Below are 14,248 nucleotides of genomic sequence, written 5' to 3' on the forward strand. Positions count from 1 at the left end.
AGTGACACCCCACCATAGACTCCATACCCTGGGACTGACTATTGTCTCCCAGGGCATGTAAAGTCACCATTGGCTTTTCTAGTCCCAAATTATGAACAGAAACCAGTACAAACCATCATATTGTGGACGTACTGGTCGGGGCAATTCGATTGCCCCGGGGTCTGTTAGTCGAGGGGGCACGTCTCCGTCCCCCCTGATCGTGTTTCGGCTGGTGGCAGTGGATACTACCTGTAATATTCGACCGCAAATATATCGCTATGGGATTTTCCCATTGTTCGAGGCTACCAACTTTAATTATTTAATTCTCATAGCCTCAAACATACCGCCGGTTTATTTATTTATATTAATTCGCCGGTTGGTATTTTTTGCCAGAACTCGATTCTAAAATGGCATTTTTGTTCTCTTCTGTGACTCCAACCCAAGTCGAGCCCTTTGTTCCACTTTTTGGCGGGCTTCTCCTGGAGGGCTTTTGGGACTGGAACTTCAGAAGTCGCCACAGGACCTGAGAATCCGACGAGGGAAAAGCTGAGCCGACCTGCTACGACGACACCACCGGTGGAGCCCTGCAGAACCGACTCACCACTTCCCGACGACAGAGAAGATCTCCCGGCTGGAGAGTCTTCTTCCCCTGACTGGTGGGCACAACCAGTTTACCTTCTTTTCCTCACATCGCAGGACGTCTTGTGGTCGAATTGCTCGTGCCTAGCACCCCGGCAACCGGATAGCCACTTACCACTGGACCGCGAATAAAAGGACCGCTCCTTTTAACTGAGAACTCTGTGGCTGGTTTCTTCCCTGGCAGTGCAACGGACTCCTGTCTTCCTCCCTGACGAGATCCTCTCTTCCCCCGGACGAAGCACCAACTTGCATCCGCTGCCAGGAACAACTGCCCCGCTGGAGTATTCTCACCACTTTAAGGTACCGTGTCCGCCAGGCCTCTCTTTCTAAAGATTGCTACAAGGTAATAATAATTCCTTAACCTTCTGGACTGGGCTGGCCGCCTTGACCATCTAACTGGTCCCTTTCTTTTGGTCCAACTCTTTCTGAACCTTTTCAAGACTTTTGTGCACTTTTCAACCGTGTGACCTTGGACACATTTTTTTCTGATCCTCTTAAAGTGGATCCGGCTTTCTGAACTCTAACTTCATGGTTTGACTCTGCCTTCCTCTCCGGCTGTGTTCTTTTGAAAGTGTTGGGACCTCTTTCAATTAATGCTCTGCCTTTCTCTCCCTTTTATACCGAATTATTAGAGTGCCATCTGCGTTAAGCACTCTCCGCTGTCTGAAAATAAGTGGGGCTTTACTTAAGACTTGTCTAATATTCTTTTAAGGGAGTGTATATCTTTTAGTGACCGTGTTTTTGAACTGCTTAATATTAGTGCCTGTGTGTTTTATTAGATGTGGTTTTAAATAAATAATTATATCTCTTTTACACCCGGCTCTGGTCAGTGTTTGCTTGTTCTACTGTGTTCTTTTGACCTATTGTGAATACTCTGTATACTGCCTAACTCTTCTTGAGGGAAGTCTGACAGCTCAGCCACAGCTACTAAGTGAATCTGTGTGGTACAGACTGCTACGTAGTGGGTTTACTGCCAAACACCTGTAGTCGTAAATCTTTTGCAGTGGTCCCAGAGGGAACTGCACAGGTTTCTGCCTAACACATATGCAAATAAGTCAAGTACTGCCACCAATGGTAACAGCCCAACCCGAACTGCTAGGCTAGGTCCCCTCTGCACGGAAACACAGGCAACCGCAGACATGTTTCAGCCTTATTGGGCTTCCGCACTGAGGTGCAGATTGGTTCCCTATGGCACAGCAAGTAAGGGACCCACCTCAGGCCTCTCTCCCTTAGTGAGACAAAATCTAACCGCAAAAGTAATGGGTGGAAGGTTTGGAATGAATCTGAACCACTGGCATTGCTCTAGGCAACCTTCCACACCACCGTTCTTAGCCCGTCTGCCATTGCAAAAGGGGTCAGCCATTTGCACATCAGTCAGGTACTGTCACCAATGGTAGCAGACCAACCCGAACTGCTAGGCCAGGTCCCCTCTGCACGGAAACACAAGCAACCCCAGACATGTTTCAGCCTTGTTGGGCCTCCTCAATGAGGTGCAGCTTAGATCCCTATGGGGCAGCAAGCAAGGGACCCACGTCTGGGCATACCCTCTCTCACCTAGTGAGACAAACTATAACCACAAAAGAGATGGGTGGGATGTTTTCAATGAATCTGAACCACCAGCATTGCTCTAGGCACCCTTCCGCACAACAGATTTTTAGCCAGTCTGGCCATTGCAAAAGGGGTCCAGCCATGTTTGGGGATGCTTGTGGTCTCGTGCAGAAGTGATGTGATCTAGAAGGTCGGGCTGGACTTCCCTTTTGGGGGTGGGACCAAGCCTGATTTGCATATTGTCTTTCCTCTTTCTGTAATGGCTTGGCAGGCAGGTGAAGAACGATGGTCTTGAGGGTTGCCCAGAGGTTAAGATTCATTCTAAACCTTCCAGCCATCACCTCTTTTGTTTTGCTTTACCAGCTCCTCACATTTTCTGCCAAGGCAAAATGACATGTTTAAGGCCCTCTTGTGAATTATTTGCATTTTGAAAGTTTGTTGTAACACTGACTTAATGGTAAATTGGTCTGTTTGATATAATTGCCAAAACCAGTAGGCCGAATAAGATGGCAATGGGGGAATGTGGATAACTGCAATCTGATATCATGTTTCTTGTGCCCCTAGGTGAGTGTGGAGCTGGCCAAAGTGCTCCTGCACTTGGAGGATAAGGGCAGCCTTGCACAATTTGTGCATCAACGCCACAGGGCTCTGGTGGCTGTCACCATCATCGATCCTGTCCCGGTGAGTGTTTTTTTTTATTTTGTATTTCTTCCTTCATCTTCACTCTTTCATCTCACACACTTATTGCTTGTACTGTTCTTCAAGAATTCAGTGACAGGTTTTCTTTCTTTCTGTAATAGCAATGGTGTGGAATGTGAGGTCTCTGATGCATCATCAAGAGGTTCATTGAAGTGGATCTTGGGTTTTCAGCACTGAAGTAACATAGGGAGCTACGGGTCTGGTTTGAGGTGCATTAGCTGTGTGTGAGTTGTTCTTCATAGGAGAATTAAGATGCTCTGGCAGAAGTGTGCATGGATCTCATTTACTGAAGAAAAAGCTATTCAGGAAGAAGGTACATTGATGAGGCTTATGTTTAGGTCTCGAGTAATAAGATAGCACCTGCTGCTGCACCTTAAGAGTGAGGCACATTGTCAGAGCTGTGCATTGGGAGTTTCCATACTAAATCTTCAGCGGTGCTGCATGGCAGGCCTGAGGTTCTTTAGCAGAGGACTGTACTGCAGACTTCAGAGCTGGAATTGTGCAGTTCAGTGAGGAGATGCTTTTGGTGAGGGCTGCATGCTGGAGCCAACCACAGCAAAGCATGGCCATGTGAGTCTATAGGAATCTACCACTAGAATGGCACGGGCTATTGCAAGTTGGGAGTGAGATGCATGGATGAAATGGTGTGTGTGGGTCTGTACTCAGCAGCAATATGTGCCGGTCGATATACTGTAGTGGAGGTGAGTGCTGCAGGCCCAAGGTGTAGTGTATCAACTGATCTGCATGTTGTGGAGAGCTGTGTAGCATACTCCTTCATTGATCAGTTTCTATAATCTGAAGGGTTTACTGTATGTAAATCCAACTCTGTGTGAGCTCAATGGATACATAGATTGAATCCAGAGTGGTTGCTATCACCATTTTAGTAGTGCAAGATCAAAAACAGGGGTTTATGATTGTATGGAAAAGGTGGCCTTTTTGGAAGCGTTCTACTTATAATCTGTTGCAGGCTTGGTGTGATTGCTAGGTATGCCACCTGTGTAAGAGATGTTCAGTCACTTCTGTGAACTTGTAAACATGTTGATTACTTTCTTGCATTAAGGTATTTCTTTTGCACCCACAGGTTTCTCAGTATCTCATAGCGCAATTCTATGCCATGAACTATAGCCTGCGTCAGCGCATGGACATCCTGGATGTAAGTGTTGGGCAGCCCTGTTGCCTTCTTTCAACACCTGGACACGTTTCTGCTTTTAGGGTAGATGTTCACTTCTATGCTAAATATTCTCCCCTGTTAGATCCCCAGAACTTTTTGGTGCACTTGGTGATCATTTGTCCATGTTCCCAAGTGAGTGGGAACCTTTTCCCCACTCACCCTTTCTATTACTCGTTTTATGGGTGTCATTTTGGGTATTCATTGTTTATAATGGAAAAAAATAACGACATACTTTTTAAACGACACCTAAATAATGACAAAAAATTGAATTTTAAAGTAAAAGTATATATGGGGGTGGGGTAAAGGATTAAAAATGGTGGCGTAGTTGGGGGGAAGTTAAAAAGGCAGTAGAAACAGGGAGTTTGGGGGTTATTCAGGTGTTGTTTTAAAAGTATTTTTATTTTATCTTGTTTTCCATCCTCTTTACATTTTATATGTGAAACCAGCACTCCTCACCTTATGTGGAAAGCCTGGCAGATACATGGTATACCCTTTCTCACTGACCTAGTAACATCTCTGTTACTGTGGCAAGCTAACTCTTATGGCTGGTGGCAGTGGATATACTTTGTCTGTTTAGTTAACATCAATGTAGGCTGTCAAACCAGATGTGGTAATACACAGAAGGGTCACCAGACGGCTAGAATGGGGGCTTCTTTCTTTTTTGCCATTTGTAGTGTGCTTGTCCTTTCTTTCGTCTTCTTCTGCCGTTCTAGGTGAGGTAGGTCCCAGTTAAAGTTTTGTCTTTGGCGGGAACCCTTTGTGTAGACCGCTGAGGCTCCAGGAAGTGAAGGAGGAGTCTGAAACTCTGCAGCCCTTTGTCGTCTGCTGTGCCCGAAAGGAACCAGTTCCTACTGGGGAGCTAGCTGTTCTGATTGGAAAGCCACTCCCCCTTTCTGTAAACTGCAGGGAGAGTTTGCAGAAGTTATGTGTGGGTTCCTGTATAAATGTCCGATTCTGGAACCTGAAGACAAGTCAACCACTGTAGCTGAATCCGAAGAGGAAGATGAAGGAAAAGATGGGTGTAACTGATTCCAGCAACCAGAGATGCCTGCTGTGTAACCAGAGCCTGTTCTGACGCTTCTTTCCATGCGACCTGGGGGTCCCGAAGACAACCCCTACCCAGAGGCTGGTGAGACCCACGACGTTCTGTGACGTTCGTGGCTTGCTAACCGCCAATACCATGCGACCTCGAGCCTGAGGCTGTGCGATGTCTTCCGAATTCGGATTCTCACTGAAACCTTGAAGACTCCTGCTGGACCTCCAGAGACACGATTTGAATGCTTGAACGCCCCTCACCGAGTTCAGGACCAGGTTAGTGTGGAGAATCCTACCGGTGACAACAGTCCTTCATCTGATGCCTGTAAAAGGGCCCCAAATCCACAAAGCTACGAGAAACGCAGAGTAATCCTTTGCTGGGAGCCTTTTCTGTCGACTGCTGCTGCAAGTTCACATCCATTGTCTGCTATTTCGCCACTACCACCAACAATCCAGAGCCTGGGTCCTGTGCTGCTGCATCATGAAAGCGTCCGTCTGCAATTTTTTTTCACTGCTGATGTACTGCGTTGGCTTGGGTAATACTAACCTAAAGTCTTGTGTCGATCCTGTGTGGGTGATTTGTGTGTTCGGGAGTTTGCCCATACCGTTCGGCCAGGCCTAATGCTGGAATGCATCTAGGGAGCCTTCTACGAAGTCACTGAACTATTTCTATGAACTCTGAAGTCTGAACTCACTTGCTCGATGAGATATCCTCTGGAATTCTGACTTACTGCATCTGTGCCCTATTCTGACCTGCCTAATGTTGACTCCTGGACCACCAGGGTCCCTCTTCTGCTTCTGAGATCACTCATGCCTTAGAATATTGAAGGACTTTAAAAGATAAGGCTTCTGACTTAAAATATAGCAAGTGTTGCAAAGTACTTATTGTGTAAAATACTGTGGCTTGATTATATTGATAAGGCTTTGTCCCAGAGTAACATCAGGGCTCTTCGCGCCCCCAGACGCCTTGGTGACCAAAGTCCAGATGAGGCAGTATAAATGTATTCTGGGGGAGGAGTTTTTAATGAAAAGGACCTTTATGGAATTCCCTACTAACTCTGATAAAGAGCATGCAGTGATTAGCCATGTGAAAGAGATACAGCCCTACCTAATATGGGGCTCTACTAAGAAAGACTGTTGGTTGATTACCCGTGCAAGATTTGACTGCCTGCAGTTGAGGGGGAACACAGCTAAATGGAGTGCATATTCCAATTCAATGGGGTGCCCAGTATTTGGAGGCGAACAAGAGGACTTGGCCCATCTGTCACTGTTCTGCCTTGGATACAGCAGCATCAGATGGTTGACCATTCTGCCGGTCTTACGGGAAGCTAACATCCGATCCTATAAGCCTGCAGTTTTGTTTCTTTTGACTGCTGACTCTGTTTTAATTGCGTGGGCCTTATTGTCTTTTCTTAAAAGAGCCATGCATTACAGGAAATGGCTGTTAACCTAAAGGATGTAGATGTATAGTAAACTATCATTAATTTTGATGTAGCATCCCCCCCCCCCGAACACCTCCAGGGGAAGTCTGGGACTTTGCATTTTGTCCTTACTGTGAATGCTCATATTCTAGGTATTGTCCTCCTTGCACATTGTTTTATTCTCTAGGTAAGGGATTTTATTAAATGTTTGTATTATGTTATTGTATATTGTTATGTAATGTGCTTTGATTGATATTTTATTTAGAATTTTATGAGGAATGGGATTTTCTCAACATTTTGTTGTTGTATTTTGTATGTGTTTGATGGACCATGGATCCGAATAAACATATTGACTGACTGAAAGGTGTTATTGTTTAACTTTGATTCCTGAAACAGAATATGTTCCAAAGTGTTACCAAGTTCTTACTTACCTTTGAGTTCCTTGTTGACCCTTTGAAAAGTTAGTTACTTACCTTTGAATTGTGTTCCCCTCCGCTAGAAAATAATTGAGTTGGTATTTCTTTATTATTCCTGAAACTGAATAAGTGTAAAGTCTACCAATAGGGTTTACTCACCTCGACCAGTTGCTTCCCTTCTAAAAGTCTACCATTAGGATTTGTTTATTATTTGATTTTACTCCTCATAAATAGCATGCTGCCATTATTCATGTGTATCATTAGGTTTGACTCACCTGATCTGCCTATTGCCCTTTTAAATAAGGTTATACTTTGGTTTGCATGCCATAAATAGAGTGTTGGTTTTTATCATTGTGTTTATGAGTTATGCTGTAGTACTTACTTTTCCAAAGATGTATCTTTCCCTATGTGTATATAAAATAAACCATTATTTTTACAATACATCAGTGTATCAATTTTTCTTTGGACTATATGTATATTACAATTTCTTTGTACCGATCTACAGCCCTCTCTCCCTCCTAAAATAAGCTTGGCTGCTCTGTCATTGCTACCCTACTATCAGGTGGTACAGCCTTATACTAAGAGTCAGAAATTCTTTATTGCCTAAGGTATAGTTTTATAAAGTCAAGGCCCTTGGTTAAAGCACGGATCAGCAAGCTTTAATGGAGTCCTGGTTGGCTTGTTTCCGCTGATGCTGTAATTAAATCCAGTCAATTTCAAGTTTGTGTTATCCTTAGTTGTTTGCACTAAGTGTTGAAAATATATTCCAGGTTTCTTAAGGATAGATTTCCAAATTGGTTGATGCTTGAGTTGTCCTTGGTTGCTTTAACTAGTTTTCAAAAGAAATTACAAATTGGCTGAGACTTGAAGAGAGTGCTTAGTTGATGTCACTAAGTCAAGGTTACAAAAAGAAAATTATAAATTTGGCTGTAGCCTCAATGGTTGATCAATCCTGATTTTCAAAGTCGGTGAGTTAGTCTCTTTAGTTGAGATATTCCTTTGGAAGGATAGTCCTGTGATGGACTATATTTGGCAGTGTGGAGCAGAACAGAGCAATACAATTCCTCAACACGTGTTTCCCCGCCGCAGGATCTCGGCGGTTCTTCAGGAGGATTGATGGGTGAAATGATGCTGGGGTAGTCTGGGAGGAAGAAGAAGGAAACGGGAAGGATCAGATGTGGAGCATTTGGGTCTTGTGCTGATTATAACAATGCAACTTAATATGATGTGATTGGTATGACAAGAATTGTACTTACAAGTTAATGAGATCAATGTAGAAAATATGTTAATTTCCGCTCATTCAGATGGGCGTGTCTTGGTCTTTGCGCAACCTCTTGTCTGTAATGGTAAATACATAGGTGTATACAAACAGCTATTTAGGTAGAACTAGCATAGCAATATTGCATAAACTAGAGTCCAATGTGGATGGCTAAGTATGTGCATTGTTTACAAAGTCGTTGGGCAATGCCTGATATAAGTAGTTCTGACAATTTGAATGAGTCAAGTAAGAGATATATAATCTATGGTTAGAAAAGGCTTTTACAAGAACAAAAGGTCTAGAGGCGCTGATTAGAAGTAAAACAAAACGGTGACATGGACTGGTTGTTAGTGGTAGCAGGATGAGGTGAGACGGAGGCGTGATGAGGAGTAATGTGAATATCCTAATATATTCCCTCCCCCCATGTACAATAAGGAACATGCTAATTTCTGCCATTCAGAACTCCTCAGTCATCCTCTTCACTCATCAGCTTGCATTGTAGCCCTGATATCTCAGTCCTCACTCGTTAACAATAAAGATTAAACAAATTGAGTGAGGAGTATGACTGGGAGTAAGAAGGTGAAATGCTTTTTATGCCAATGTTCCAACAGTTCTTAGTCTTCTGCTATTGGCCCAGTGTATCAAAAATTGCTTATTCTCCTAAGCGAACTGGGTGTTTGTTTCTTATTACCAGAGTTTGATTTCAACTATTTCATCCAAATTGTAGCAAGCTGAGTAAAGCAGAGCGGCGTCACCCCATAATTTTGCGGCAAAAAATACAGAGGCTGAAAATGCCTAAATGTTTACTGCGCATTTCTATGCAATTATATGTGTGGTGGGGATTTAGGGTAATAATGTATGGAGAGTATGGGCGAGAGGGGGGCCTGACTGCGGGCGTCGTCCCCGACTCGCATATATATGCGTGGAAATGTGCGCAAGGAAATTCAGTATCTTTGGCTTCAGTAATTTTTTGGGGAGATAATCACATAGATCCAAGCAGAGCTGGTTGCAGCAAATGTCCGGGGAGTTACTTTGAAGGAACAACTAGCTCTTGAGTTCTGGTGCAATTCTAAGGGAAATAGGCATAAACGCTGTTTATGTCTCCAGGACTTATTTGTGGGTCTCCCTTATACTTTGCGGTTAGTATGTTTGAAATACATGGGGTATTCTTGATGCTCACTAAATGTGGAAGCACAGTGTTTTTTGGACCCTTATTTTGTTAGTAAGTACTCACAACGTTCGAAGATAATGTACATAGCGTACATGAAGACCAATCCATTTGCCAAGGATAATACATTGTTGTCAAGTAGGAAGGCTGCAAGATGTGAATTAGGTCTCTGTGTTCCACAGCCAACAGTGCATAGGTACTAAACTGCATCCTCTTCTTTCTCACTCCAAGTCTGTCCTCGGCCCAGTGGGGCCAAGCAACTTTGCCATAGGGGAGTAACAACTCCAGATGTACCCTGCGAGATATATACTCAATCTAATTACATCCAGTCCACTGTTACTGTAGGAGGGCATTTGATCATTCTTGAGGAAATGGCCATGTTTCTAAGGAACTATGTAGGATACATAATATTGTAAATAAAATATCAACCCTGAGCTGTAATAAGTCCGTATGTACGCTGAAGAGAAATTCCCTCTAGCCTTCACCTGCAGGAGAACCCCTTTTGGGACTTTAAAAGATACCACACCTGCCCTATATTACAGATGAGACAACCAAATAGGAAATGTTGTTACTCAGACGGAGGGGCTTTTTGTGTCTTTGCCTATTGCCTATCTCATGATGTTTGAAAGAGAACCACAGACACCCTTGTTATGTACCCTTATGTGTACTGTAAGGCCTGTATTGTGAGGAGAGACGCTACTGGCATTAATTTGTTATACCAGTCCACTGCATTATTACTGCAGTCACGGGCCTGTATGCTGGGTTAGGGAAGTATCTGTCCATAAACACACTTGAGAAGGATGTGACTTAAAAAGTGGTTAATGCATTTTCTCATCAGGTTTTGGCGTCGGCAGCACAGGAGCTCTCACAGCCCAAAACTACCACCTCACCGGATGCCACACGCCCTGCCATAGAGCTACTCTCATCCACATTGAGTTCAGATGCCACTAGCGGTGCACAGCAGGACTGGAGGAGGATTGTGGATGAAAGAATTCAAAGAAAGACCAGGCGTTTTGCTAAGGTAAGATCAAGTGGCCGTGCTGTGAAAGGTTCTGTATCCATTTTGTGTTACTTGTGTGCTTCAGAGCATAGGAGATGAACAGTTAAGTGACTGTGGCATTTTCTGGCCTTATGCAATGATAGGGTTGTGTGTATTTGTATTCCTTGTCATGAGTGGCTGAATTTCCTGGCTTGTCAACACAGTTTTTAGGGAAAATAGGCTCATCTTTTTTCTTAGTCATTGGGGAGCGGGATGAGTAACGCCCAGGCTGTCCCTGTCTGGTACCATCAAACAAAAGGCTTCTAAGGAAAAGTCCTCAGGATGTAATTTAATAAGCGACAAGGCCTCTCTCCCAAGGTGCTTTACACCAACAATCAGAGTCCTCAGTCCCACCTAAATTCAACAAGTAGGGGCTGAGTGTCAGGCTGGCTTCCGCCGTCTTTCCTTGTTCTGGAATTTGTAGTGCAGCCACTTTGCTGTCATCCTCAGTCTGTCTTGTGGTGCAGCCAAAATGCTGCCCTCTGTATTTGACAAGTCTCTTGGGCAGCTACATGCTTTCCCTTCTGGCCTTATCAATGTGCCCACCCATCCGTCGGCTTGGGTCAAAGATCAAGTTTCAAAATTGTGCTCTCTTTTCTGGGTATCGGTCAGATAGTTTCTAGGGTAGGCTAAGGGAGGTGCAACCAATACCAGGATAAATCTGCTTACACTCCTGCGTGTCCTGCATTTGGTTTTCCCTTGACAGCCAGGTTTGTTGAGAGCAGTACCCCCAGAAACGCTGACTTGTCCCAATCTCTCTTGTGGTCCTCTTCCACTTGTGATAGGTCTATTTCTAGTGAGTTTGGGCTATTATGTGGCGCTGAAAGCTCTACCTTTTAACCGAAAATATTGTCATTGAAAATAATAGCTTTAACATAATAGCTTCAAATATGGGCTTTGAATGAGCATCTGTAATGCTTTTCCAATGGAGATGACATTTGAGGAGGGATACGCTGTTGTAATCTCTCCCATTCCCTGCCCCTATTCAGTGTAATCCCTATGGCTAATCCCACTCATTCCTGCCCAGCTCAGAACTCTTTGAGCTCTTCCATGGAGGCAGCCATCTTGTTTATACGTGCCTTGAGGCAAGTATTCGCCCAGTGCGGTAACCTGGATATGGTTTCTGTTTCCCGATGTCTCCTCTGATTACAATACAAACTCCCTTTTTAGGTAACGGTGTGGTGCCCTTTACTCAGTTTCCCTTCTATCATACCCCTTTCACCATGTGTTATGCCGCGCATCTATCCTTAGTGAATCTGCCCTTCTTTTAGAGCACATTGATACTTTCTGGGCCTCTGCCATGTGCCGCTGGAAGTTACAATATGGGGAACTGTAACCGTCCCAGAGCAACGTACCAGTACTCATTTGAAAGCTGATGACAGTCCAGTCTCTTTTCTATTCCCAGTTAGAAGAGGAAACTGGAAAAAAGGTAGATAAAGGAGTGAGCGTGACCGTAAGTGGAATAGGAATTATGCTGTGCACTTCCTGCTTGGTCAGATGAGGAGGCTAGGCAGCGGTGAAGTGGACGAAGGATAGAGAGGTGAGTTCTATGGCTCGATATCCATGTATCTCTTCTTTGGGGGCCAGTCTTTCTATTGGAAATCTTCCGATAGTTCTGTAAGAATGGGGCTGGAGAGGTCTCATTTTATTTTCTCCAAATGGTAGCCTGATCACGTTTCTTTCTGGCAAAGCGTCCTACACATCCGAAGCAGTGGTTTCGCTGCACCCGGTGGTCGAGGGATCCCAGTGGTTTCCTTCACATTATTGGGCCTGTCATATCGGTGACCCACTGTCTACAAATACTTTACAAGTACAGAGTGTACAGACCTGCTGGCTTTGTGTCACACCAACAATAGTGATTGCACTGATATAAGATGACAAGATGTGCATCTTGGAGCGAGTGAGAACTTGGTTTGTCTGTTACTAATGCCAGTAATACAAGTCTTTTCTTCCATTGTGGTGTTGGTGCATTTTTTTTTTTGCAAACTTCTAATAATAACCATGTCAATCGAAAAAGAGTGTATTAAAATGACTTTGGCATTGACATACAGGCAGCGTAATTGAACGACAGAGCAACGGGATGTGGACATATGTGACAGGCCGACTGTAAAAACCTGCTTCCAATAGATGATTATGGCTTTCCAGCCCTTATTTCACATGGATGTCAATCTTTTGCAACATCTGTCTAAATGTTGAGCAACAATTATGCAGCCTTCCTGCTTCTAGGTATGGTGATCTTGGCGAAGAGGTTATCTCATGGCAATGCGCTTTTAGATTTATTTTGCTGTTTAAAAAGGTGTCTATCATTCGGCCATGTGAATTCTGCTTCGTCTGCTTGTGATCTATTAAACCATGTGTTTGAAAACAAAACTAAAAGCTACCGCGCCACTCATTTGCTGTGACATTATTATTGGGGGAGCCCCCATCCAATGACAGTCCTCTCCCTAAGCCCCTCCTCTGGCAGCCATCTTCAGATTTTTACTGCATGCTTCAGTGCTGGGAGTCCTTGAGTTTGTCCTCCGAGCTATTTGTATGTTTTTTTCCTAGTTTTCAATGGAAAAAAATTCAATTTTTGTTTCTAAAGAGCCTGTGCCCTCACTTCTAAATCTACTGACAGCGGGGATCCGTTGTCAGTGAGTTCAGTGCCCCTCAAGAGCGAAGATCGTCGAAGATTCTATAAGGCCATCCGGCCTACTTCGCGCCCTCCTACCATGATGAGATGGGGGGAAGGTTCTGCTTCCAAGCCCTGCACCAAATGCAGGCGACAGAACGTGTTTGTGGAGGACAAGCACCCACAATGCCTCTACTGCCTGCACCCGGACCACAAGGAGGTCGAGTGCAAAATTTGCTTCGGGTTCTCCAAGGAGATTGTTAGGGAGAATTCTCTGTTTAGGCTGAATTTCCTAACCTAGTGAGTCCCCCAGCAGCTTTGCTGGATTTCTGGAGTTTGTTTATTTCTCCTGCCAAGAGTGAGACTCTTTTTCTCCCACTCTTGGACATGATTTATGGTGTTCCTTTGACTGTTAATGTGTTTTATGGGCTATGGGGTCCTTTACTCCATAGGGTCTCATGTGTTTTTACTATGTGTGTTACACAGCACCCTCAGTGCAGTGACACAGGGGTGTCATAGTGACACCCCACCATAGACTCCATACCCTGGGACTGACTACTGTCTCCCAGGGCATGTAAAGTCACCATTGGCTTTACTAGTCCCAAATTATGAACAGAAACCAGTACAAACCATCATATTGTGGACGTACTGGTTGGGGCAATTCGATTGCCCCGGGGTCTGTTAGTGGAGGGGGCACGTTTCCGTCCCCCCTGATCGTGTTTCGGCTGGTGGCAGTGGATACTACCTCTAATATTCGACCGCAAATATATCTCTATGGGATTTTCCCATTGTTCGTGGCTACCAACTTTAATTATTTAATTCTCATAGCCTCGAACATACCTCCGGTTTATTTATTTAATATTAATTCGCCGGTTGGTATTTTTTGCCAGAACTCGATTCTAAAATGGCGTTTTTGTTCTCTTCTGTGACTCCAACCCAAGTCGAGCCCTTTGTTCCACGTTTTGGCAGGCTTCTCCACAGAAGCCTCCAAAAGTGGTGCCACTCTGTCTGGGTACCACAGGGGGCGTAGGAGGGGGTTTAGGCACCCTGGACCGAGTTACCTTGGTAACTCAAGTCGCACTCTTGTGTGATTGGCCCAAGTGGTGAGCCGGCTGGCTCACCACTTAGCATGTTTGATTCACAGCTAGGCTAAGTGAATGGGGGTGTGCTGCATAAAAGCAGGGCTTTTGGGACTGGAACTTCAGAAGTCGCCACAGGACCTGAGAATCCGACGAGGGAGAAGCTGAGCCGACCTGCTACGACG

The 14,248-nt window shown here is 44.5% G+C and overlaps 1 protein-coding gene across 2 annotated transcripts in view; it reads left to right on the plus strand.

Moving 5' to 3' along the window:
* The window catches only part of TELO2 (telomere maintenance 2), an 890,041-nt gene that overhangs the window by 606,720 nt on the left and 269,073 nt on the right, over positions 1-14,248 (plus strand). For both annotated transcript variants that reach the window (XM_069646967.1, XM_069646968.1), the window contains 3 exons: positions 2,731-2,847; positions 3,947-4,018; positions 10,173-10,355. In XM_069646967.1, the coding sequence (XP_069503068.1) occupies positions 2,731-2,847; positions 3,947-4,018; positions 10,173-10,355 (372 nt within the window). The remainder of the gene's footprint in view (positions 1-2,730; positions 2,848-3,946; positions 4,019-10,172; positions 10,356-14,248) is intronic.

This window comes from Ambystoma mexicanum, chromosome 2q, assembly GCF_040938575.1.
Source record: "Ambystoma mexicanum isolate Mex_15411 chromosome 2q, UKY_AmexF1_1, whole genome shotgun sequence".
In the NCBI taxonomy this organism is placed as follows: Eukaryota; Metazoa; Chordata; class Amphibia; order Caudata; family Ambystomatidae; genus Ambystoma; species Ambystoma mexicanum.